We start from the raw sequence: 25,569 nt of genomic DNA on the forward strand, positions 1-25,569 counted from the left end.
GCCTGCTCCTTTGTCTCTGCTGCCGTTGGCGCCAGCTCTGCAGGGGCTGTGGGCTCGCGCCTGTCCATGCTCTGTGCATCACGTTGGATCGTCTGCCCTCTCATGGCTTCAGGTCTACTGCTGCTTCCTTCTGCCACGTCCAAGCATCCTTTGAATTTTTATGTTAGTCCCTGTGTGCTTATTTTTTAAATATGTGTTTATCACTTTTATTTGAAAGGCAGATTTACAGAGAGAGAAGCAAAGATTTTCTCTTCATTAGTTCACTCCCCAAGTGGCTGGAGCTGAGCAAATCCAGTCTTGCAGGTGTCCCTCGTGGGTGCAGGGTCCCAGTGCCTTGGGCCGTCCTCCACTGCTTTCCCAGCCATAGGCGAGGGGCTGGAAGGGAAGTGAAGCAGCTGGGACTTGAACCAGCACCCATAGGAGATGCCATCACCATAGGCAGAGGCTTAGTAAGTCACGCCACTGCTCCAGCGCCGTCAGTCGCTGCATTTTCCAACTGCAGGCTGGTTTCCTGTCATTCCTCCTCTTTAATAGTCTCATTGTGGTGATAGGTCAGTCTCACACTTCCCTTCAGTTCTTTAGTTCCGACTGAACGTACTCATGGTAGCTGACGTGTAGCAGCCTTGCCCAGGAGGCCGGCGTCAGGGCGTCCTTGGAGGGTGTGTCCGCTGACCGCTTGGACTGTCGGCTGTGGCCCTGTTTTCTTGTTTCTTTGCGTGTCTTGCAGCGTCTGAACAGGCCAACTCCGGAAGTAGAGGACCTCCCCCTGGGGCCTGCAGCTGTGGTGGTCGGTCCTATGACTTTCTTAGGCTAATGCTCTGATTCCTTGTCGCATTGGCTCAGCAAAGTCTCAGCTCGGTTGGCAGTGAACCAATAATAAAGTGACGGAAATTTCCTGTCATGCTTCGAGCCAGCAAGGTGGTCTGAGGCCTGGTCAAGTCTGCCCACAGATGTGCCAGTGGTCGCCCGTCGGGCCGCCCCTTGGAGCTGCTGCAGGTACTTCACAAGGATACCTCACCACCTACTTCCTGCACAAGGGCAGAGCCCGCGCCGCGGCTGACCTTGCCACTGTGCACCTGGCCTTGAGAGCCCCAGGAGCCTTGTGAGCTTGTGGTGGCTTCCAGGGACATGGCCGCTCGTCTCCCCTGGTCCTGGTCACTCAGCACCAACTGGGCTGCTGAGGTGGCTCTGTGGCAGGAGGCAGGACGGCTGTTCGCCCAGTGTGCTGCATGGGCGGCCCAGCTGCGGCTCTCCCCTGGGGAGACACTGGGGCACTCCCAGGCCACCCAGCCCCTTGCACGCTGCTGGCCTTGGCAGGCGCCGCAGCCTTTTGCAGCCACCGTGGGTCAGGAACAGGGAAGTGAGGCTAGGGCAGGTGAAAGCCACTGGCCATGATTCAGTTCCCCGGCAGAGACTGCTGTGCTTGGCAAGCTCCCCTCAGGTTGTCAGTGCTGCTGTGCAGGAGCTGACCTCCAGTTTTCTTGACCCTTGGGGGAGTGGAAACGCCCTGTGACGGATGCCCTGCACTCAGCTGGCCACGCCTTCCCTCTCCACAGGCGGCTGTCTTGGCCCAGCAGTGCTTAGGAGCTGCCCGAGGACTCAAGTGCACAGATGAAATGAATGAGCCCTCCATGAGGGGCACACTGCCTTGATGCCCAGGCCTGTGTTGGCAGTGGACCACAGGCAGCAGCTGGCCGCAGCCGCAGAGAGCAGTTGCAGTTACTGTGGGTCGGGTCACATGCGCAGTAGCTTATTTGCTCTGATCCATGCTCAGACTGCAGATGTTTGGCAAGGTAAACCCATAGTGTTACGCTGTTGGATTGCATGTGAGATGGGAGATGAGAATGAAGGACAATGCAAGGTTTTTAATCAGAAGCCATTAAATGGAGTTGGCATTAGTTGAAAACTTATGGGAGGTGCGGGTTCTGCTGGAGAGGTGTTTTGGTTGTTGCATGTCCGAGCTGCTTGGAGGGTCGGCTGTCCCCAGGCAGCTGAGCACCCGGGTTGGAGTGTCCCAGAGCTCTGAATGGGAGATAGGTCCGAGCCATCAGCCCCCCGGCGGCTGAGCTGGGAGTTGCATGGCCTGCCTGCGCCTGGCACTGCCTGGCATGTCCACCTGCCTCCTGGGTTGTGCTTCTCACTTATCTCTATAGAAAGGTCTTTTTGCTGCTTCCATTTCAAGCTTGGAAGGCAGCTCTGCTGGTATGTGATCTGGACGAGCGCTGAGCCGGCCCTGGCGGAGGGCACACTGAGGTGTAGATCCAGCCATGTCTCCCCAGAATTTCCCTGTGGGGTTGCCTCCAGCGTCCGCGGTGCTCCCTGCTCCTCCTGCACCTTCCTCGGCTCTTTCCATCGCACAACCCCGCCTGGCTCCTGCTTGCTCAGACTTCAAGTGCTTCTGCTGCTGGGACAGCAGGTGTAAAACCAGGAGCTGGAGGTCACCAAGTGAGCAAGCGGAGAGGGGACAGACTGCATCTGAGCAATGCCCCTTGCCAGGCCACAGCCAAGGGAAGAGAAGGAAGCGGCAGAGCGGCTGGTGCCGGGCGCTCGGGACTGGCCGGGAGAGGGCGCTGCAGCTGCTGCCACTGCAGGGATGGGCCGCATGAGGGGATGAGGCCAGAGGATGAACGGGCGCAGAATCCGTGATCTGCAGTCTCGGAAAGGCTCCAGTGCTGGCTGCAGCAAGTGGCTCACGATAGGGTCAGCCCGAGGCCAGGATTCCAGGGGGAAACCTGGCGGTTTGTGTTCGATGGGGGCAGAGTGAGGAGCCCCAAGGCCAGGTTGGTCTCAGATGACCCCTGGGACACGGGAGCCTGAGACAGGCTCCAGGGGAGACAGGAGCAAGTGGCCAAGCTGGGGGGCTGAGTGCAGCAACGAGGACGAGTGACCGAAGACAGGCTTTTCTGGGGTACTGGGCCTCCCACGCCCTCCCAGGCAGGCTCCTTGTTCCCGCCTTTTCAGAAACAGCCAAAAGCAGGTGACTTGTTCAAGTCCCATTGCTTGTGAGTTCAGGTGCTAGCAGAACCCTGCTGACTGGTTCATTCTTTTATTTTTATTGGAAAGGCAGATGTACAGAAAGGAGGAGAGACAGAGAAAGATCTTCCGTCCGATTATTTACTCCCCAAGCAGCCGCAACAGCTGGTGCTGTGCCAATCCGAAGCCAGGAGCCAGGAACTTTTTTCCAGGTCTCCCGCGTGGGTGCAGGGTCCCAAGGCCTTGGGCCATCTTTGACTGCTTTCCCAGGCCACAAGCTAGGGGCTGGATGGGAAGTGGAGCTGCCAAGATTAGAACCGGTGCCCATATGGGATCCCGGCACGTTCAAGGTGAGGACCTTAACCACTACACTATCGCACTGGGCTTGACTGGTTCACTCTTAACCTTCACCCAGTGAGACCTGTCTGCCCAAGTGATATGGGAGGGAAGGATCTAGAAGCATCAGCGAGGAGTCCCAAGGACACTGTTCCCTCTCCGTGCCCACTGAGCTGAGGGTGGGATAGACTAGTTTACCTGGTGCTGGGGCAGTTGCTGCATGGTGACCCTGGGCTGGGGAGGCACCCCGCAGCTTCACTGTCACTTCTGGCTAGGAGGGACCTGCCTAGCTTAGCTCAGAACCCCATGGCCAGCGCTCGGGAGCTGAGCTGCTGGTGTCTTTTGCCAGGCTCTGTTTGGTCACTTGTTTCTCACAGGTTATTAGGACCAAAGGCTGTCAGAAGGTGGGGCATGGGTGGGTACAAGGGCCTCTCGAGGCTGTGTGGAGTTTGAACTAACCCTTCTCAGGCTGCTTCCTGTGACCACGAAGCACTCAGTGACAGAAGCGGCTTTGCTCCGGACTCCTGGGGCAGTGTGTAAGTGCTGTAGGTTCCAGGGGCAGTGTGGCCAGGCTTGCCCTGACCTGCAGCAGACATGCCGGGCATGCTGCTCCCGTGGTTGGCTGGCCCCGCGAGGAGCCTGGCTTGCCTTCCACCCTGACAGCCCTTGGGGAGGAATCCGTGCTTGGGACGGGCAGGTAAGGATGCACTGTGGGGCCTGCTCCGGCCGACTCCTGGAAGGCGAGCGCCGAGTGCCCAGGTGGCCTGTCTGGGTGTGGGAGGAAGGTACTTTGGGGAGGGGAGCCTTGTTTGGCCAAGAGCTGTCTGGATGTTCACGCCATTCTTGGGCCTGTACAGAATCACCAACTTGGCAATGAGACTGCCGTGGGGCTACCAGGCTGAGTGCCTGCCACCACCATGGCAGGGCCAACCATAAGCCTAAAGCCCCCTGCCCCAAACTGCAGGGCAGGTCTGTCGGTGTCGAGCTCGCTCTCTGCCCCGGCAGATGTTGGGAGAGTGAAGCCCCAGGGCACAGTCAGCGAGGCGCCGCGGGGGGCCTGGCTGCTCTTCAGGGCTGCTGTGGAAATCGTGCAGGGAGATGCTGTGCTGTTACGTGGAAGTCAAAGCGGCACAGCAGGGAGAAGCACCTTCTTCCAGGAGCTGTCGGGGGCTGCAGTAGTCTGAGGGGAGGGGGCAGTTAACCAGCTTTTATGATTTCACAGCTTCTCAAACATCCACAATCCTAGACACAAGCACCTTTTACGCCCTGTGTTTTATTGCTGACCCAGCTCTTTGGCAGTTTCCGTGCCGAGGGATTTTAATGAACGTAAGACCCCAGGGAGTTCACGCTGCACTTGACGATCTCTGAGCACTGATCAATGTTCTTCTTGATCCTGTAGAATTTCTCCACATATTCAGAACGTCCTAGAAGCTCCACAAAGTCTTCATCATGAGTGATAACCAGAAGCTGGAAGTTTCGCTGCTGTGAACGACTTTTTATTATCCTGAAAAAAAGGTGTATTTAGAATATTTTATTATCTAAGAACATAACCCTTTCTTTTGCACAGGCCACTGCAAACCCTGCCAGTACACGTGTCTGTGTGTGAGACAGACAACCTGGTTTTTCCTGGCCACCCTGCAGGAAGTGGGCGGGGGCGGTGCCTGCGCCCGACTGTGCACAGCTGAGAGGTTCTCATTCCGTTTCCCTCGACAGCTGCGCTGCGCAGCCTTAGCTGACCAGTCCCTCAGCAGGGATTTTCCTGACCTGTTACTAGTTCTCTGTAGAAGAAAACTCTTCCAATAACGAAGATAGTCCAGGTCGGGGGAATACCGCTGCCGTCCTCTGAGCTGGCATCACTGCTGTGACACCTAGGGGCCCCAAGTGGGTGGAGGGGGTGCTTTTCTGCTCAGCAGCTAGCTGCTAGGGGAACCCGAAAGACTCTTCACTCCTTGTTGCCATCTGGCCTGGGGCTGGCTGCACGGAAGCCACCCCGGGCTCGGCGGCTCACCCTGCTGGAGAGAGGTGGCCGGGGGCTGGGAGACAGGAACCACTGCCCTGTGCATTCTGGGAGCCAGGAGCTGCCACATGGCTCCTCATCCTAGGGAAAGGCCTTTCTTGTGCCAGTCCAGGCAAGAAACACAGTGCCCAGCAGCAGGGAGTGTTCAAAGCCACCTGCTTCAACCTGCTGCAGAGTGGGAGTTCTGTCCTCCCAGCTTTCACATATGAACAGGGGGCGAAACAGCCCCCCCCCCCCCCCACGGATGTCTCACTACTGTCTTCATGGCCATGTGGTTCCACTGTTGGTTTTTCAGGTAAACCAGGGCCAGGTGCCTCTAGCCATGACTTTGACAGCAAGCAGCTGGCGAGGCATGGGACCTATCTGTGGTTGCTGGCCAGCATCTCATTCCTTTACTGTCTCAAGGTGAAGCCCAGGGCCCAGCCCCTCCACCCTCCGGGGCAGGACACCTACTCCACCAGTGCATGTGCGAGCGACTCGATGTTCTCTCGGTCCAGATTTGTCGTGGGCTCATCCAAAGCAAGAATGCCGCAGTTAAGGCAGAAGGTTTCAGCCAGGGCCAGGCGAATGATGAGTGAGGCTAAGACCTGGAAAAAACACGTGAGCTGGATACCCATGTCACCTCCCCCCACACACAGGCAACATGCGGACCAGAGGGGTGGAGAGATGCCGGGGACACTGATGGTTGGGGGCACCCTATCTTGTGGCCCCTCTAGAGAGGTGCCCCGCCTAGGCCTCAACGGCATGCTTCAGTGCACTGGCAGACAAGGTGAGAACTCAGCATAGCGGGTCCTCGGTTGGAGTGGCCGGCAGTGCACTCTGCTGCCTGCTCAGCTGCAGCTAACCGAGGGACAGGGCAGGAGAGGCACTTTCTAGGGCCAACGTCTGCAGACAGAGCTCCAGGCACGGAGGAAGTCCTGGGAGGCCCAGGCCGCACATGATTTGGAGAGCATAGGCCTTCTCCCTGCTGCATGGAGCATGGGAGAGCCCCCTTTCCAGAATGAAAGGGCCTCAGTGCCAAGATCCTTGCTAAGTCTGTGGGCCCCGCTGGCCTCTAGGGTGCAGAATGGGGGCTCCCCTGTCCCCCGACCCCAATGAGGTGATCCTTGCTTATTTCCTTCCCTTAAGCTAGCTACAGAAGCCTACTTTTGCTCAGAAAGTACTTGGAATTCCAAGATACCATGCTAAACTCTGTTCTCATTACTGCCAAAGCAAGCAGCGGTACTGATTACAGGTCACAAATTGGTCATTTTTACAGGTGTGGATTTCCATAGTAATCTGCAGATGCCTTCAAGTTTGTCTGGGCTGACCATATACGCAGAAACTGGAAACAGACCACGCAGATAATGCAGGTCCCCTGTCCTAGAGGTAACGGTGCTTAGTGCCGCAGGGTGCCAGCCAGTGTGGTCAGCAGGACCATGCATGCTCTCCGGGGTACGGGGACCACTGCCTTGGCCCTGAGATGTTCGTCACCCCGGGCCGAGCAGCTGGCACACTGTTCTCCAGGCAAGGCAGCTCCCAGGTTACCTGCCTTCTGCCCAGCACTGCATCGTCCACGCATGTCCAAGGCTGTGTCCCCCTTCAGCATCACCACACGGTAATTGTAATTCCGCCTTTTATCCGAAGCTGAGACGTTTTCATCAGCATCAGAGCGAATTTCTATATATTCAATATCTGACACAGAGAGAAGATTTCAGAAGAACTGACAGGCTGGGATTTCTTCATTTAGGGGTGCCCATTTCCATGCTTGGGAAGTGACCAGGATGCCCCCAGCAAGCCTCCCTAGGGCTGTCTTAGCTCCCCGGGCAGGGCCTCCTCTCACTGTGCGGGGGCACATCCCTTTCTGCACTACGACACAATCTAGCTCAGTCTCAGAAAATGCCAAGGATGCTCAGGGGGTGGAGGGAAGGAAGTCTGGCTGAGGAGAGGTCCCAGGGGAAGTTTTAAGAAAGGGCGTTTGGGGTGTGCATGGTGGTGTATCATTAAGGCTCAGCCGGGGTGCTGGCATCTCCTATGTGCCCCAGTTCTAGCCGCACCTGTTCCACTTCCCATCTAGCTACCTGGGAAAGAATGGAAGCTGGCCCCTGCACCCACACGGAGACCCGCAGGAAGCTCCTGGCTGCAGCTGGGCCCAATGCTGGCTTTTGTGGCCAGGTGGAGAGTAAAGCAACAAATAGAAGAAATCTCTTCCTTGGGGCAGGCCCGGCACCGTGGCCTAGCGGCTAAAGTCCTTGCCTTGAACGTGCCGGGATCCCATATGGGCGCCGGTTCTAATCCCGGCTGCTGCACTTCCCATCCAGCTCCTTGCTTGTGTCCTGGGAAAGCAGTCGAGAACGGCCCAAAGCTTTGGGATCCTGCATCTGTGTGGGAGGCCTGGAAGAAGTTCCTGGCTCCAGATTGGTGCGCTCCAGATTGGTGCAGCACCAGCTGCTGCACCACTTGGGGAGTGAACCATTGGATGGAGGATCTGTCTGTCTCTCCCTCCTCTCTGTATATCTGCCTTTCTAATAAAAGTCTTAAAAAAACAGCATTGGAGCTAGACCTGTTCATTACCTTGTCCGCGGTAGGTGCTTCGCCAAAGATCACGAATAATCTTATTGATCTCCTCCATTTTCATACTGTGAAATTTCATTATTGCTCTAGAAAAGGAAGCCATTTATACTTTAATGGAAAAATAACATGAAGTAGTACTTACTAGAATACATATTGCTCTATGTAACAGAGCAACTTTCACAGAATTTTCAACTCTCAAAGTTGAGCATATAAAGAACAAGAACCGGGCCCGGCCCGGTGGCGCAAGTGGTTAAGGTCCTCACCTAGCACGCCCGGGATCCCATATGGGCGCCGGTTCTAATCCCAGCAGCTCCACTTCCCATCCAGCCCCCTGCTTGTGGCCTGGGAAAGCAGTCGAGAACAGTCCAAGTGCCTGTGTGGGAGACCTGGAGGCTCCTGGTGCTCTGGCGCAGCACCGGCCGTCGGGCTCACTTGGGGAGTGAATCATCAGATGGAAGATCTTCCTCTCTGTCTCTCCTCCTCTCTGTATATCTGACTTTGTAATAAAAAAATAAAATCTTTAAAAAATACCCCAATGGGAACTTCATAAAACAACTAATCAGTAGATGAGTGTAGTGGATTAAAGGGAAGGGCGTGCATCAGCCAGGGGAAGCAGGGATTTCTGGAAATTACTACCTTGTTATTCCTCTTGTTACCATGCAGGTCCTGTATTTATTCCAGAGTGCTGGTTCAGGGGGTGACTCTGGGCTGAGGTCAGGCTGAACCTCACCGTTTTCTTCTGCCTTCCTAACATTCACAATCCTACATCTAAACATGTGTAATAACTTCTGTTTGGTTTTTAAGGTAGTTTCTAAACACTAAAAAGCAGAAAAGAAATGTTTGTAAAAACAAAAGTAGTCTGTCACCTTTCTTCAAAATGCACTTACTTGGGTTCTCTGGAACCAGGCCTGTGAGCTAGTGGCTGGGGCAGCTGTGATAAGAACGCACCCCCCCCTTCCCCACCAGAGGATGTGAGGTGGACGCACGCATTTCCATCGCAGGCCTCTTATCTGATTCATACAAAAAAAGAAACTGAATGTAATGCTACAACTGCCTCTGCAGAATCATTTCATGATCTTCTGGTTCACCAGCAAAAGAGAAATGACTCAACATAAATATATTTTCAGTATCAGATGAAGGACTGCGAAGTAATAAAGACATTAAAAAAAATGGTCTGCTGCTTGATGAGAATTCAACAAGTCTCCATTTTCTACTAGCTCCACGCATCTCAGTCTAACACTTCATGCCTTCCTCCCCGCCCCCGCAAACATTTCTGTCTGAAGAAAAACCACACGCTCACACTGAGGAGTGCACTCTGTAAAGCCTGCCTTTCCATAGCGCATGCACCTTAATCCAGATTTTGGGGTGTGGCAACATCTACTTCTTTGAAATGCAGAGGGGGAGACAGACACACATCTTCCACCCACTGGTCACTCCCAGTAGTCAGAACTGCCGGAGTCGGGTCAGGGGGAATCCAGGCGGCCTGGAACTCCATTCAGCTGGAGTGACAGAAGTTCAAATGCCTGAGCCCTATCTATTTTTCCAGACACATCAGAACCAGCATGAGGAAAGTAGAGCAGCTGGGCCTTGAACCATTAACCCATAGGAGATGCCAGCTTACCCTGTGGTGGCACAGTGTCAGCCCCAAGTTATATTTTTTCAAAGTCGTATCAGAGATCAGGAACAGGGTCCAGGGCTGAGGCAGGTTAAGCTGCTGCTAGTGGCATCCCAGGCCAGGTACTTGTGCAAGTCCTGGATGCTTTACTTCCAACTTAGCTCCCTGCTCATGCACCCAGAAAGAGATGGGCCCCTCCACCCACGTGGGACACCCAGACAAAGCTCCAAGCTCCTGGACTGAACTGGCTTAGTCCCATTACGTTGCAGCCTTTGGGGAATGACCTAGAGGATGGATAATTGCTCTCATTCTCCTTTGCAACGCTTTCAAATAGATAAAATACTGCCACCGTGGTTGGCGGGCTCCAGGGGGCGGGGGGCAGAGGTGCCTGAGACGTGCACAGAGCGGCTGCCACACGGACCTCTGATGACGGCTGGACTGCCAGCCCCCGCCAGGAACTCACAACAGTCCCAGGGGAAGGGCGGTCACAGACAGTGGCTGCCAATGAGTGCTTACCTGGTGTAAGACACAATATGCTAACTAGTCTACGTGATCTCAGTCCTGTCAATGGGAGCTAAGATGTTATCTCCAGTTACCATTAACAAAAGTGAGATCTGATGAAACTGGTAACTTACTCAGAGACAAGTGGCTAAGCTATTGTCAGTTCTTGAAATGATAGTTCAACTAAACAAGCAATCAAAATCCCCTGTTTTTAAAGTCACCAGAAACGGCAACTCTTCAAGATATACTACTTTTCCAAGTGTATCAAGTGTTCTATGGCACAGAAAAACAGAACTAAAGAGGGGAAAGTACAGGCCTGTTTTGCTTATGAATATACACATTCTAAATAAAAACAAATGTCATAGTAAGGATATCAAAAAATACATAACAAAATGTTTATCCCAATAAAAATTATGCAACAGAGAAAATCAGTAACTTTTCCTTCAAAACATTTATGCAATAAATTCTCAAAAAAAGCAAAAACAAATGTTTGATAATTTTTAGCAGTTCTGAAAACAAAAACAAAACCAAAAACACATAACACCTCTTCAGTTAGTGAAAGCAGAAGGAAGTGTCCTTAATGTGCCTGACTCTTACATACCCGCAGCAGCAGGCAGCACCTACGGGGCACAGGCCACACAGGTGCCGCCTCTGCCAGCTGTTCTACAAGCCCGCAGGGCTGCAGGTGATGAAGCTCCTGCTGAGAAAAAGTAACGGTGGTCAAATTACACACACAAAAGCAGTGTCATTTTCTAGTAGCAAATTCCAATGGGAAGCACAATAGAAAAAATGATTCTACTCAACAGAAACTTCAGATTATAAAAACTATACAGTTATAACATTTGATATATAACTGTAGCAGTTTAGGGCATGAATAAATTAAAAACTTAGTGAACACAGAATAACACAGAACTATGTACCTTCCTGTTACACCTGAAACCAAATGAAAAGATTTCCAATGGGTTGGAAAGGAGACAATAATTAACTGTCAGTATTCTTCATCAAATTCCAAATGAATGAAGAGGGTTCAAAATGAAACATAAGGAAATTTTCATTTTAGAGCTAAGGAATAGAAAAAGAGAAACTATAAATAAAAACACCAAAGACTGACAAAATATGAAAATGACACCAAAAGGACAAATGACACACTGGGAGTGGGTAGTTGTAATATGCTTGAAAAGGATTATTATCTAGAATCTGTAAGATATTAGCACATATCACCAAGGCAAGTTAGTAGAAAAAGTGGCAGTCAGAAATGAACAGGCAATTCTAAGAAACACAGCCAACAGATGCACCAATTCATCAGCATTACAGAGGGGGCAGTCTTTGCACAACACAGTGCAAAAACGTGTATTTCTATATACTACTACTGGTGCAAACCAACTTTCTATTTTTGTTTTAAATATTTATCTGAAAGGCAGCATTACACAGAGAAAGAATACGTAAGCATACATTTGTATCCCCAATGGCGTCAAAGGTAAAAGCCAGGAGCTTCATCCAGGGACCCAGGCACTCGGACCAACTATGCTGCTTTCCCAGGTGCACCAGCAGGGAGCTGGATTAGAACTGGAGCAGCCAGCACATGAACCAGCTCACATATGGGATGTGGTGCTGTAGACAGTTTTACCCGATACACCACAGCATCAGCTGTGGACGGCACTATGGCATTAATCACTTAAAAACACACATCCCCCTCTGACCCAGGAGCTCTTCATGGTGCATGTGCACAAGGGTGCAGACTCACACTGCAGCCTAAGCTTATGAGCAAACCTACTGTATCAGCCATGGCTACTAAAGTGGGAAAACTCGTGTCACAGATTATGCAGGTATTGATAATAATATAGAAAGGCTAACATGTTTGAACACCAAAGTTTCAGCACGTGTTAAGGGGAAAAGAAAAAGAAAAATCCCTATGAGGTGGTACCATTCACATGAAACCAGAGCGCTCTGTGTGCACTGCATGTAGAGGCATTTGGCAGGATGGGAAAACATGCCACTGATGGAGTACCAAGTGCACAGTACATGCTGGGTGCTGCCATGGAATGAACTGGAGCCACGTGCAGTGAGCTGAACTATCATGAAACATGGGGAAGCATGAATTATGTGTAATACAAGGTTGAGTGAGCTAAATGGTACAAATTATTATGGAGTATAATAGAAGGAAAAATACATCTGGGAAGAACTTCATCAATGTGACACTGTAAGGAGAAAATACGAAAATATGTCTTAAGGGAACAAAACTCTTCAATTCAGTTAGAACAAGAGTGAGATGAAATGAGGGAAAATAAAGATGGACACTTCTTCTAAAATTAGAAGGGCAGAGGGCCAACAGAGGGACCACCTTTAGAAAGGTCTCCTGCCAGCACGAACAGGAGGCATGGTGCCAACTGACAGGAGTCCTGGGAGCAGGCAGGGAAGCAGGAGCTGCCTGTGGACAAAGAGCAGCATAGGTGTCACCCTGGCAGCACCTGGACTCCTCAGGGATTGAACCTGGGACAGCAGCTGGCACGCCACTGCCTCCACTCCCTTCTCCAGCTTCCTTCATGCACACACTGAGTGCATAACACTCTAGCATGCATTGAGTTGCCGATTCCCGGCTCTGGCCTGGGTTAGCTTTGGCTGTTGCAGACATGCTGGGAGTGAACCTATAGTCTGCTGGGCTGCCTTTCAAATAAAACAGTAGTAGTAGAAGCAATAATAAATAATGCAGGTGCAGGTCCTTCCCTGGGCGGAACCTGGTGGGGGCAAACAGAGCCTGGCTACAGCATCAGCCCACAACCTGCCTGCAAAGAGCGGGCTGTTACACGCACAGAGCAGTGCAGGGAAGCTTTGCTTTCTTTGTAAAAACTGCTTCTGCTCGTAAAAGAACCTCAAAAATTTAAGAAAATTGTGGCCTACAAATTAGTTTATATTTAACTACTCAGAGTCTGAAAGATTCCCTTAAGAATTTCAGTAACAAGGGCAGCCATTTGATCTGGCAGCTGAGATGCCAGCTTGGACACCCGTATCCCTTAGCGGGATCTGGGCTGAAGTCTGGTTCTGCTCCCAATCCCAGTTTCCTACTGACACACAGCGCCCTGGGTCACAGGAAACGACGGATCATACATCTGCATCCTTACTACTCTGTGAGAATCTGAGTTCTCAGTTCCTGTGCTTGGCCAGGCCAGTCCTAGCCACGCTGCAGCCAGGGAGTGAACCAACATAATAGAAGATCTCTTTCTCTCTCAAATAAACAAAATCTAAAAAAATTGTGGTAACATTCTATTTTATTCAAGAAGACAAATTATGACTTCCATGGTTAACTCTGGTGTGCACCACGGAAGACTATGGACATGAGTCTCACCGACGACAAGGGTCTAACACATTTCCTGACGAAAAAGACCTGCAGGTCCAGAAAGACAAAGACTGGTACCACTGAAACCATCTGCATGGCACTGTAACAGTGCAGATCGTTAGACAGCCGCTCAAAGATTTATTTAGGGGTCCAAATACTTAAGGCCATCCTCTGCTGCTTTTCCAGGGAGCCTAATCAGAAGTGAAACAGCTGGGACTTGAAGTAGCACCCATATTGGATGCCAGCAGTGTGGGTGGCTCCATAAAATGAATCTTTAAAAGATTAAAATAAAGAAAACCTGTGAACCTTTGTGGTACCCTTTACCTAGCACCCCCAGCTTCTAACATGATGTCACAACAGAGGCAACACCACAGGTCTCCCCATAATAACTTGGGCTCCTGCTGCCACTCTGAGAGCCACTTTTCTAGCCCACCTTGGGACTTGGCCTCTCCCACGGGAACTGCATACCTGCAACGCAGCCATCAGCATGTATCTGAGGGGCTGGGAAAATACCACTCATACAGATCAAACCCTCCCTTTCTAAAAGACTTCAACTGCTGCTGCTTTTCTTACCTAAACCAACTGTGCCCTCAAGCTACTGAGGAAGATGAGCTACCATCACATGAAAATCTGTACTTAAAAGTGCTCAAGGGCCCAGTGGCGTGGCCTAGCGGCTAAAGTCCTCGTCTTGAACACGCCAGGATCCCATATGGACGCCACTTATATGCTCCACTTCCCATCCAGCTCCTTGCTTGTGGCCTGGGAAAGCAGTAGAGGACGGCCCAAAGCTTTGGGACCCTGCACCCATGTGGGAGACCTGGAAGAGGTTCCTGGATCCCGGCTTCGGATCGGCATAGCATCGGCCGTTGCACTCACTTGGGGAGTGAATCATTGGACAGAAGATCTTTCACTCTGTCTCTCCTTCTCTCTGTATATCTGACTTTCCAATAAATAAATAAATCTTTTAAAAAAGTGCTCACTAAACGATGACTCTTCCCCAAACCCCAACTATTTCACTGTATAAAACACTAGGTGGAATGGCCAAATAGCTATATGTAATTTTTACCTAATAAAGATTAGCTCATAAAAATGATTAATGAAAACTAAACATATTCGGAAAAATATTTACCCAATATTGGACAAGCATTCTCATGCTCCTCCTATGAGAAACGTACAGTAGTACTGAATAATGACAGGTACGTTGTTGAAAACAGACTGTGACCACCGTGAGTGCCCATACCACCATCACGACATTGGGTACCCTTCCTCTTGCCCTGGCACCTAGCACCGTGGAGACCTGGGGAAGAAGCCCTCTTGCACAGTGGAAATGTTGGGCCTAGCAGAAGCAACTCCTGAAGGAGCTGAGTGCATCAGAGGACAAGAGAGCTTATCACAGGCAGGAATACCTGATAACCCGGGACCACCAAGCAGCAGACGGAGTCCCAGTGCTCTCTCCTTCCTGCCCCCCTCAGGCCACAAACAACAGGACAAAGTTTCACGCCCTCAATGCTGAAGTCAAGCAGATACTCCCATCTAGAAATGTTTCCAACGTGAAGTCTGTGCAGAAGATCAACACCTGCTATTAAATGAATTTTCCCTAGCCAGACTCTCAGACCACAACTTTTAAAATTCAAGCAATGGCTAACCACTGTAGCAACAGCAACAGAAAACACTTACTCTCACACCTCCTGGTTCTAACGTGCCCTCTGGACATTGCAGGAACCCTGGCTGTGGAGCTAAGCTGTACTCTCGGGCAGGAGACCAACAGTGAGCCCCCAACACAGTGCTTAGCCAAAACTCCCTGAATGTAGAGTCTGGAGCCCAGAATGGGCCCGAAAGGTAGCTGGCTGCCTCAGATGCAAAACTGCAAGAGCTATGTATTTCCACCTAATCACACTAAGCTCGACCCACTGGGCGAGTTTGATGTCTGGGAAAAAATGAGAGAACAGTGGGCACAGGGTAACACATTAGTAACACACTGTGACATCATTCACATCGATCCTGCTAGTTTGGAGTAACAACACTAGGTGATGCATGCTTTTCCCTTCTAACATGCCTCTGACCACTGCCGAAGCTTATACCTAGTGATGTTTTTAGATTACTAATAATAGATGGTAATCAGCTTTTCTTGAAAACGCACTGCTAATTTCCTGTGTTGCCTTAAATAGCAAAATGCAACAATCACACTAACTGCATACTTTATTCTAAGAGGCGAAACACTGAGGGAAATTTCTGGACCTTTTGGTGAGAAGACAAATTTAGGGTTCACATAACGCCACTGCTTGCAAGCACAAGCCCACAATGATGCAACTTTGGGGGGAATTTTGCTCCACTTTCCTTCTCATTTGTAAGAGTCCATCCAATTACCAGATCAGAGAATTCCGTAAACAGCCTCGCTGTGTCTGCAAGCCCAGCATCAGTGGCTGGAAAGCACCTTGTCCCTCCACAGCCTCTTTTGCCCGTGCCTGCCCCCTCTACAAGTGTCTGTCCTCACCATGCTCAGTCTGACGCCATGATTGGGACACTTTCCCCACTGAAATGTCCTTCCTTGTTAAAGACCCAAGTCAACAGACTGTGGAAAACCTACCCAGGCCTTCCCACCAGTTAGTCAGCAGCTTGGAGGGACAGAGTGAGATACTGCCATCATCCCAAAGTCTGACACCAGAGGAACGGAGCAGGAACAGGTGGTGGGGTAGGGTGGATTGAGCCACTGTTTGTAACACTGGCACCCCATAATCAGAGTGTTGATTCTGGCTGCTCTGCTTTCCCACCCACCGTCCTGCTAAGATGGCTCAAGTGGGGAGGTCCCTGCACCCAAGGCTGAGAGCCCAGGCTGGAGCTCCGGCTTTGGCCTGGCCAAGACTTGGCTGTTGTGGCCATTGCAGGAGTTAGCCAGTGGATGGATGATCTCTCTTGCTCTCTCAGAGAGCCAATCTGAAGCCAGGAGCTTTTTCTGAGTCTCCTACATGGGTGTAAGGTCCCAAAGTCAATCTATAAACAGAGAGCTAGATGGGAGGTAGAGCAGTCAGGACACAAACCGGCACCTGTATGGGATGCTGGCATTTGCAGTGGAGAATTAACCAGTTGACCCCTCCATAGTTTTCAAATAAATACATCACTTTTAAAAGTCACAGAAAAGATAAAGAATATCTATTAATCAGTGAGATCAATAATATACCCAAGAATGGGCAAAAGATAAGCATTTCACAAGACAGTGTCATCACTCACACAAGTGACAATACCAATAGAATGAGGGACTGCAAGGCCACCAGTGGGCCACACACGAGGACATCCACAAAACCAGTGCCAGCCGGGGCAGCAAAGAAAGCGCCTGCCTACTGCTAGTGATGCAGATTAGTGAAGCCATTTTGGAAAACAATTTAACGTTGCTTTAGAAAACTGCATGTACCCTGAACCTATTCCTGATTTGTAACTATTATGATGCCACTGGTCCAGAAGATCCAGGGACAGTGTTCCCGGGAGTGAGATTTACATTAGTGAAGGCCCGGGGTAAACGCCAGGGTGTAACTACAGCAGGAGATACAGTGCCACAGAACTCTGCAGTCAGGATGAATGAACGACAGCTGTAGGCACCACAGACAGATAAAAGAGCAAACCTGAGATGACTCCAAATACGACACCAATTTTAAAAGCCCACCAAGAAAAACTACACACATAACACCATTTTTTAAGAAAGCAAATATCCTTGGCATGGCCCCAGGGGGTAGGGGTGATGGGGGGATAATGTGGAGCTCATGGGGGGATGAGGGAAGGGAGGCACACCCAGCAGACGCCAGTGCATGGAATAGTAGAGTTCTGGGACTGCTGAGAGCAGCAGCATGACTTGATTTCAAGATTTGTTTTATAAATATTGTTTTGCTTTATAAATTATCTTCATAACTTAAGCATATGGGTCTGTAGATATATTCTATAGTATAAATGAAATATTCTATTTAATCAGAAAAGTTGGAAAATACGACTGAAACATGCTAGATGATATTCATCGCATTGGAAGCACATGGCAATCCACTACTTACTGGTCCAGAGTCTTATAATAAATGTCCAGATCCTTGTTCACAAGCTCCGTAGTTCTCATAACAATCATCATCTCTCTGTGCTTTTCCTCTGCATCTCGAAATTGAGGTTCTCGAAGTTCTTTCTTAAAGTGAATGATTTCTTCCTCATAACCCTTCTGCCGCCCTATTGCCAGACTGTGATTTCTTTTTATGTTTTCTATTTTCTCCTCCAACTTCTGGTGCTCACTGTTAAGGGGAAAAATGACAAACGAGGACCTCTTTTTAGCTTTTAACAACCTGAAGTGACAAAGTTATAGATCTCTTAAGATGGGTGTCATTTTCTTGAGTACTCGACAGATGGTAAAGCTCTGTCCTTGGCTTTTCACTGAAGGCTGCAGGAGTCAATTCCCTTCCTTCCCAATGTACACCTCCGTGTTTCTCCACAGCTCATTTTAATACGTCAAACAACTCTAAATTCAAGCAGACAAGTCTACAAGTAAGGCTGAGTGAGTAAGAAATCTGAATTAATTGAGCTGGTTCAAAATCTATGTATTTGGCTTCTTTTTACTGAGAGGCAAAGGGCCAGGGAAAGCTCTGATGAGCCCAGGTGACTCCTGAAATGCCATCAGAGCTGGCACTGGGCCGAGAATCCCTCCTGGCGGCAGGGATCCAATGTGAACCCTGCTGCCTCTCAGGGTACACACCAGCAGGAAGCTGGGACTCAAATCAGGACACTCTGATATGAGATGGGGGCACCCAAACCAGCATCTTAACTGGCCAAATGCCTGCCTCTGATCCAACCTTCTAGGCCACTGTCCTAAGAATGCGTAAGGCACACAGGGCAGGAGCAGCATCTCCCCTACAGCTTCAGGAAGGTAGGAACTGATGTCAATAAATGAGGGAAGAATCAGTCTGTTCGTTAAAAAAATTCATTCTGGTGTGTGCAAAACTACGATTGGGATCATCTCGACTGTCTCCACTGACCAAGCCCTGTGGGAATCCACCGCACTCAGGCAGGCCCACAGCCGCCTAGTCTCTATGCTTGGTACCACTGCTCTTTGCAACTGGCTAGAAGGCTGAACAGCCACTACTGCCCACTGCCACGGGGTGAGGTTACTTCCATATCACTCTGTAATTCAATTCTTAAAGCTGTGGATCATATTTACATAAAAACACTGCTTTATGGTAATTCTTAAGGTACACTAAGCTGAATCTTATATTCTTTTGTGAAAGAAATATTTCCTCACATTACAATAAAAAAGATCTTGAATTAAAGATCACTGTCAAAAGCTTACTTCTTCATTTGTAAAACCTGCATTTGTCCCATTTCCTTCAGATGTTGCTTTCTTTCTTCTTCAACTTCTTTTAGTTCCTCGTTTCTTTTTCTTAAAGTAAGATTGTCCTGTAGCCAACGTTCCTGTATCTAAATATAATCATCAAGTCACCGTTAATAAAAATCAACAAGTTACCAGGCTGAGACCAAGCAACTGTGGCCAGTGCCAACCCTGCCCTGCTCAGAACCACGTTCAGCAGAGAAGTCAGTGTGAAGCTGAGGGGCACTCCTGCTCATCCACGTACTGTGCTCCTTCCTGTGACTGGGGACAGACTTCTCCAGCTTCACAACAGGGAAATCGTTTCTTTTACATTTTTTTAAAAATTTCTTTTTATTTGCATGAAAGGCAGTGTTACAGAGAAAGACAGAGATTTCCACTTGCTGCTTCAGTCTCCAAATGGTCACAATGGTGGGGCTAGGCAGGTGGAGGCTGAGGGCCAGGTCTCCCACATGGGTGAAGCGGCCCAAATCTCGGGGCCATCTGCTGCTGCTTTTCCAGGTGCATCAGCAGAGCAGCAGTCCCAGGTGATGGGGGCTTCACCTGCCCTGCCCCTCCTCTTAGCCATGACCTTCATTCACCTGACTCCTATGGCCTTGAGACAGCATATCAGACCTCATGGCAATCTTTTACATGCCTGATTCCTCCCTCCTCCACTAGATTCATTATTCTTTTTCTTATTTCTATTTTGCCTCATTTTCCCATCAATTTAAAATGTATCTGACATTGCTCTATTGCACGTAACTTGATAATTTCTGAAACAAGGTAAGTTACACAATAAATTAATACCATTGATCTACAAAATTTAGACCACTACCTTAAACATGGCCATCTTTCACACACACACAGATAGCTAGCACTATGGAAAATCCACTTATAAGCGACTTAAAACTACAGATTCTGTTCTACACACATCCTAAGGCTGTCCAGTTCTTCAGCGTGTCTTGGGTTAGGCAGAGATGCATTTCCTTCTGACTGGTATTTTACATATTTGAAGTTCCTGGTGTCACAGCCAGAGACCCAGCAGGAAGCTGATCAGGCTGATCTTTCAAGAGATTTTAACCACCACCTACAGCCAAGTGATTCAAACACTCAAATAGCCAAAAAAAAAAAAAAATGTTTTCAAGATCAGACTTTTACCCCTTTGTGAATTTATCCTACAAAAATGTTAGAATGTGTAAGACCAGACACTTTGCATGTATTCCACAACAAAGAAATGGTACATATACAAAAATGGAGTAATTTGTACCCTGAAAGATAGGAAAGAAAAGGGGCCAGCACAATGGCCTAACAGGGCTAATCCTTCTGTCAGCCAATGTCAGTATCCCATGTGGGTACCAGTTCTAGTCCTGGCTGCTCCACTTCCTCATCCAGCTCCCTGCTTGTGGCCTGGGAAAGCATCAGAGAAAGACCCCATTCCCTGTACCTGCATAGCTTCCAGCCCTGAAGCCTGAACTTGAAGCCACACTAATTCCATCAGTATCATCACCCAGTGAGGGAATGAATCAGAGCAGCTAAACGCAGGAACACAGTTCCTAGTTTGCATCCTAGTAGGTTATCTTCTTGTTCTTGTTGCTCTTGTTCATGCTAAGGCTACGACAGGCTCAGCAGGTTTTCCTGATCGTACAGTTTCTAGTCCAACCTCTAAGTCATGATCTAATGCCTGCTTTGATTAGCCGGAGTAACAGTGTTCCTGGCTAAGCCCTTTTGACTGCTGCTTTGATTCCTGGGGTTCATGTGGAAGCTCCCATACCGTGATGCAGACTCCAGTATAAGTCAGGGAGACACACAATAACACACATGTCCACCATATTATCCTACCACTCCTGCCCATTATGGCTTCATTCACAAATCTTGACCTCCATAATGACTTCCTCCACTATGTAAAAAGCTGTGTCACTTGCTCACATCATTGTCAGAAGCCAACTTTTTTATTTATCTACTCCAATCAAGAAGTAACAGTGGGCACAGCACAATGGCTCAATGGCTAAGACCTAGCCATGCAGGTGCAGGGATCCCATACGGGTGCCAGTTCATGTCTCGGCACGTTCTAGTATATGAACTGAAAACGACTGTAGGAACAAATAAGAAATTAGCAGTAATGACATCTCGGTGAGACAGATTTAAGAAAGAAACACTTAATTTTAGCCTTTATGCTTAAACTTTTGTCACACTAACCTCGTATGAAAGTAAGCATGAAAACCAAAGCATGTTATGGGAACTGTTTTCTGTACTGTTTGCATCTACTGGAGCATCCATGGAAAACAAGCCAGACATAGAAAGTAACGCAGTGAGTGCACGAGGCAGGATAAGCCCAACTTACCTTCTGTGTGTCAATGTCTTGTCTCATGATTCCCATGTCTTTATTTATCTTTTCTTTGTGTTTCTCACATTCACTTAGTTGATCTATAACTTTATTAAGTTCAGTTTCTTTTTGCTATAAAAAATAAAATTCTTTCAGTACATAAAATAAAAATATAACTAAGTATATAATTTTAAGGTTTAAATTACCTTCTTATAGTCATCTTTCCCGTCCTGAATGTAATTCTCAATGTCTTTCATATAACCATGAATATTCTTAACCTTCTCTTTGATGTCATTCAGCTGTGGAAAAAAATCGCACACTCTCATTGGCTGGGTCTCCTGGCACCGAAGAGCAGAGTGCAGTGAAACACAGGCTTGGGGAGAGGAGCCCTGGTTTCCAATGGCTACCACCGACAACTCCATGACCTCCGACTAGTCTCTCTATCATTTATGGCACTGGATTAAATAATCTCAGTTCTATTTTTGACCAACAAAGTAATTTATTTAATCTTTTTTCTAATAAGAACTTCTCATGTTAAAATTCTGCCATGGATCTAAAAACACCATTTATTACTTCTATTGTTGTTTGGGCCCGGCGCCGTAGCTTAGCAGCTAAAGTCTTCGTCTTGAATAAGCAGGGATCCCACATGGGTGCTGGTTCTAACCTTGGTAGCTCCACTTCCCACCCAGCTCCCTGCTTTTGGCCTGGGAAAGCAGTCGAGGATGGCCCAAAGCCTTGGGACCCTGTACCCGTGTGGGAGACCTGGAAGAAGTTCCTGGCTCCTGGCTTCGGATCGGCATAGCATTGGACCGTTGCGCTCACGTGGGGAATGAATCATCAGACGCAAGATCTTCCTCTCTGTCTCTCCTCCTCTCTGTATATCTGACTTTCCAATAAAAGAATAAATAAATCTTTAAAAAAAATTATACTGTTATTTAATTTCCTTTGAAGTAACAGTGTATAACATGGTACAAACTAAGTTAATATGGTTTCATAAATAATAAATGAAATCTTACTTTATCCTGTGCTACTTTGTTGCTTGCGTGTTTTTTGCTAACTAATTCTTCTTTTTCCTGCTGGAATTTCTCCAATGTTGTTTCCAAAGGGTTTACCTGCTCCTTAGCATCCTAAAAATAAACAGGAAATCGCAAAACATTTATCATATAGATATTATTCTTGCACTCTTTAATAAAACCACTTCCTACATCCCATGCTATAAAGTCTCGTTTTCTCCTTGCAATGGTCCTATGAGGAAAGCACCACTATTTTCACCCTCATATTTCAGATTAGTCCACAGGCAGAGTGATGTGCCCAGGGCACTGAGGAGCCAAGGTAGCAGCCAATTAACTAACCCAGTCCCAGAGTTCACTCTTGTTCTAAAAAAGAACATTTACTTAAAAGGCAGAGTGATAGTGAAAGGGAAGAGGCATAGAGATCTTCCTCAAATGGCCACAAGGTCTGGGGCAGGGCCATCTGAACCCAGGAGCAGGGAGCATCAGCCATATTGGGTAACTCAGAAGTGGAGCAGCAAGGACTCAAACTGGTATTCCAATGTGAGATACCAGTGTCCTGGGGAGCAGCTCAACTCACTGTGCAACAAAGTGGGGCCCATGAGTTCATTCTGTGAAGCAGTCTGACACTGCCCCAGTCACTGACTCGACTCTTGGTCTACAATGTATGCATCTATACATAATTAAGTGTCCTCAGACATGAGTTGTATGAGTTTATTAGGTGCCCATATCAGCTGTGTGATCAAACTGGAAAGCTCCTTCAGTTCAGGGTTCTTCTTTGTAGATGCAAGTATGTTGCTAAGAACGTCTGTGGGCCCAGCAAGGTGGCACGGAAGGTAGAGTCACCACCTGAGATGTGGGCATCCCTCACGTCCAATCCTGCCCCCTGCTGATGGCCTTGGAAAAGCAGATGAACACAGCCCAAATATTGGAGCCTCTGCCACTCTTGTGGGAACCCAGAAAGGCTCCTGGCTTCAGCCTTGCCCCGCCCTGGCCATTGTGGCTATCTGGGCAGCAAACTAGCAGATGGAACATCTCTGCCTCTCCCTTTCTCCAACTCTGACTTTGAAATAAATGAATAAATCTTAAAAACGCTTGGGCCTGGGAGCTTATGAACTACCAAACGATGTAGATACTGTACGGTAATTAAAGCATCCTGAGACACTGATGCTGGTGTGTCTTACCTAATGCAAAGGAAACTTAAAGTAATAAGCCACCTCACAAGTCAGAAGTCCCTTAATTTGCCTTGTAATGTTCACAAGATGAAGATCCTGACTTACGTAGAAATAATTACGCAGTAGTATTTCACTGGGTAACTTTTATACTGGGAGTGGTATGACAGGACGGGAAATAATCTGTCCACAGTGTTCAAAAGTCTATGTGAAGATCAACCCTGCTTCTACATGAACTTTGACAATCATGATTATTTAAAACAAAATCTTAATTTCTTTTTCTGTAAAAAGATTGAGACAATGGATGCTTAAGGCTGAGGTGCTTCAGTTAAAAATTTTGCATCTGCAAATTAACACTAATTTATATCATACTCAAACTGATTGTGAGTAATCCAAAACATACTTAGGAAATATCATTTATTGTAAAAGATATTAACTAATCTGATTAATTACTAAATGAACATATTTCATTCTGAAAAATCAAGCTAAGATTACTGTTTCTAAAACTGCTGACAAACTGACTGAATCTTGGATTTGCTTAATCTAGATAATGGGTAAGAAGTGCATTCCAGGATAAATTTCAAACAAAGGCATTTATCTGAAACCCAAAAGGTTTAATATGCATTGCATGTAAAGAACGCCTAGACTTGAATAAGAAACCACTCCAAGCCCCACGTACACACTACCTTGTAGAATATATATATATATTTCAAGAGAAATGCAAAGTGAAACTACGATATCCTTCAACAACCAACACAATTGCACAAATTTTAAATGAGTTACAATAAAGTATTGGAGGGTATGTAAAACCACAGGAAAAAAAAAAAAAAAAAGAAGTGCATTCCAGGACAAATACAGCTTAGTGCCTGCTCACTACGTCTGGGATTGGGCAGAGAATGCTGTGAATGACAAGTGCCTGTCACAGACACAGCATTTGTCAGACTAACGTCCCAGACAAGTATCATCACACAGAGCCATCCCACACACTTCCCTGCTCCAGGAACACAGAGTTCAACACGTTATCAAGCAACTGGTTCTTGTGGATATCATCGTCAGTCTTCTTTCAGAAATCCTGATTTATGGGCATATATTTGGTTACTCAGGAATCATACCAAAAATGATCTCATTTTAATTTGACCCTAACTCCGGGCACTGTCAACATTATCAAAGTCTAATGTAAAGAACAAACATGCAGGAAAGTTCTTGCCTTTATCTCTCTGAACAAAGACTGAACTTCAGTGGACAACTCCACAGTCTGCTCTTCCAGCTGCTGTCGACGCTGCAAATTAGTGGATATCTGAAGTTTCTCTGATTTAAGCTCATTTGTTATGCTTTTTAGGTGTTGTATCTGTTCTTGCTGGTCCTGAATGAGCTTCCGATTCAATTCAATCTTACTGGTCACTGCATGAAAGCACATTGACACCCTGAGTAACACAAGGAAACAGGAGGGTCTCAGGAATCCATCAAGGCCTTCGGCAGACCTCACCAACTGCAACCAAAATGTGGCGAGAACACCGTTAGCCCCTTGTGGCCACTACAGGACATGCAGGACTGGAAAAGCACAGCTCATGATACTTGCCTACTACTCAAAATGCAAGGAAGCATAGAGCAGCTTTTCAGAAAAGAATAAATACATTGAGCTAGAAGGAACAACAGGAGCTGATAATGCCGAAGTCTTTATGGGTACATGAGGAAAAATTACGTTACCTGTATCTAATTTGTGCTGTTTCTCTTGTTTTTCCTGGTTCACCTGCTGAACAGTTCGATCTAAGTCTATTCCTTGTAGCTTAGCTGCTTGCTGTGCGATTTTTCTTTCAACATCTTTAAGTTCCATCTGAAGAAAAGAAGAAAGTTTAAGAAACTTGCTGCATAATCACTATTCAAAAATTTCTTAGTAAAATTGGGAAAATAGAAACAATTTTTAATAATCCAAATGACATGACAGTAAGCTAAAAATGAAAAACAGCAGAATTACATCTTAATTTCCATAACTTATGAATTAAAAAATTAAACCCAGAAAGGTAAACTAAGTTGTTCGTTGAGGCTACATGATGTTTATAATGGAGAAATTTTCTTTTCAGTAATTTTTTTAGGGGGGCTCGAATCTTTTTTTTTTTAAAGATTTTATTTTTATTATTTTTTTTTTTTATTGGAAAGGCGGATATACAGAGAGGAGAGACAGAGAGGAAGATCCTCCGTCCGATGATTCACTCCCCAAGTGAGCGCAACAGGCCGATACTATGCCGATCCGAAGCCAGGAGCCTCCTCCGGGTCTCCCACGCGGGTGCAGGGTCCCAAAGCCTTGGGCCGTCCTCGACTGCTTTCCCGGGCCACAGGCAGGGAGCTGGAAGGGAAGCGGGGCTGCCGGGATTAGAATCGGCGCCCATATGGGATCCCGGGCGTGCA

General features: G+C 48.0%; 1 protein-coding gene across 1 annotated transcript in view; it reads right to left on the bottom strand.

Moving 5' to 3' along the window:
• Positions 1-4,562: 4,562 nt before the first annotated feature.
• LOC121167503 (DNA repair protein RAD50-like) overlaps positions 4,563-25,569 on the bottom strand; it is a 53,963-nt gene continuing 32,956 nt past the window's right edge. The window contains exons 15-25 of the mRNA XM_040996942.1: positions 24,871-24,997; positions 24,371-24,564; positions 21,998-22,108; positions 21,188-21,280; positions 21,000-21,113; positions 18,641-18,768; positions 17,367-17,591; positions 7,880-7,965; positions 6,858-7,000; positions 5,780-5,913; positions 4,563-4,813 (exon numbers count right to left, since the gene is read on the bottom strand). Coding sequence (XP_040852876.1) covers positions 4,627-4,813; positions 5,780-5,913; positions 6,858-7,000; positions 7,880-7,965; positions 17,367-17,591; positions 18,641-18,768; positions 21,000-21,113; positions 21,188-21,280; positions 21,998-22,108; positions 24,371-24,564; positions 24,871-24,997 — 1,542 coding nt within the window. The 3' untranslated portion in view covers positions 4,563-4,626. The remainder of the gene's footprint in view (positions 4,814-5,779; positions 5,914-6,857; positions 7,001-7,879; positions 7,966-17,366; positions 17,592-18,640; positions 18,769-20,999; positions 21,114-21,187; positions 21,281-21,997; positions 22,109-24,370; positions 24,565-24,870; positions 24,998-25,569) is intronic.

Source organism: Ochotona curzoniae, unplaced genomic scaffold, assembly GCF_017591425.1.
Source record: "Ochotona curzoniae isolate NIBS_2020 unplaced genomic scaffold, NIBS_Ocur_1.0 patch380, whole genome shotgun sequence".
NCBI lineage: Eukaryota > Metazoa > Chordata > Mammalia > Lagomorpha > Ochotonidae > Ochotona > Ochotona curzoniae.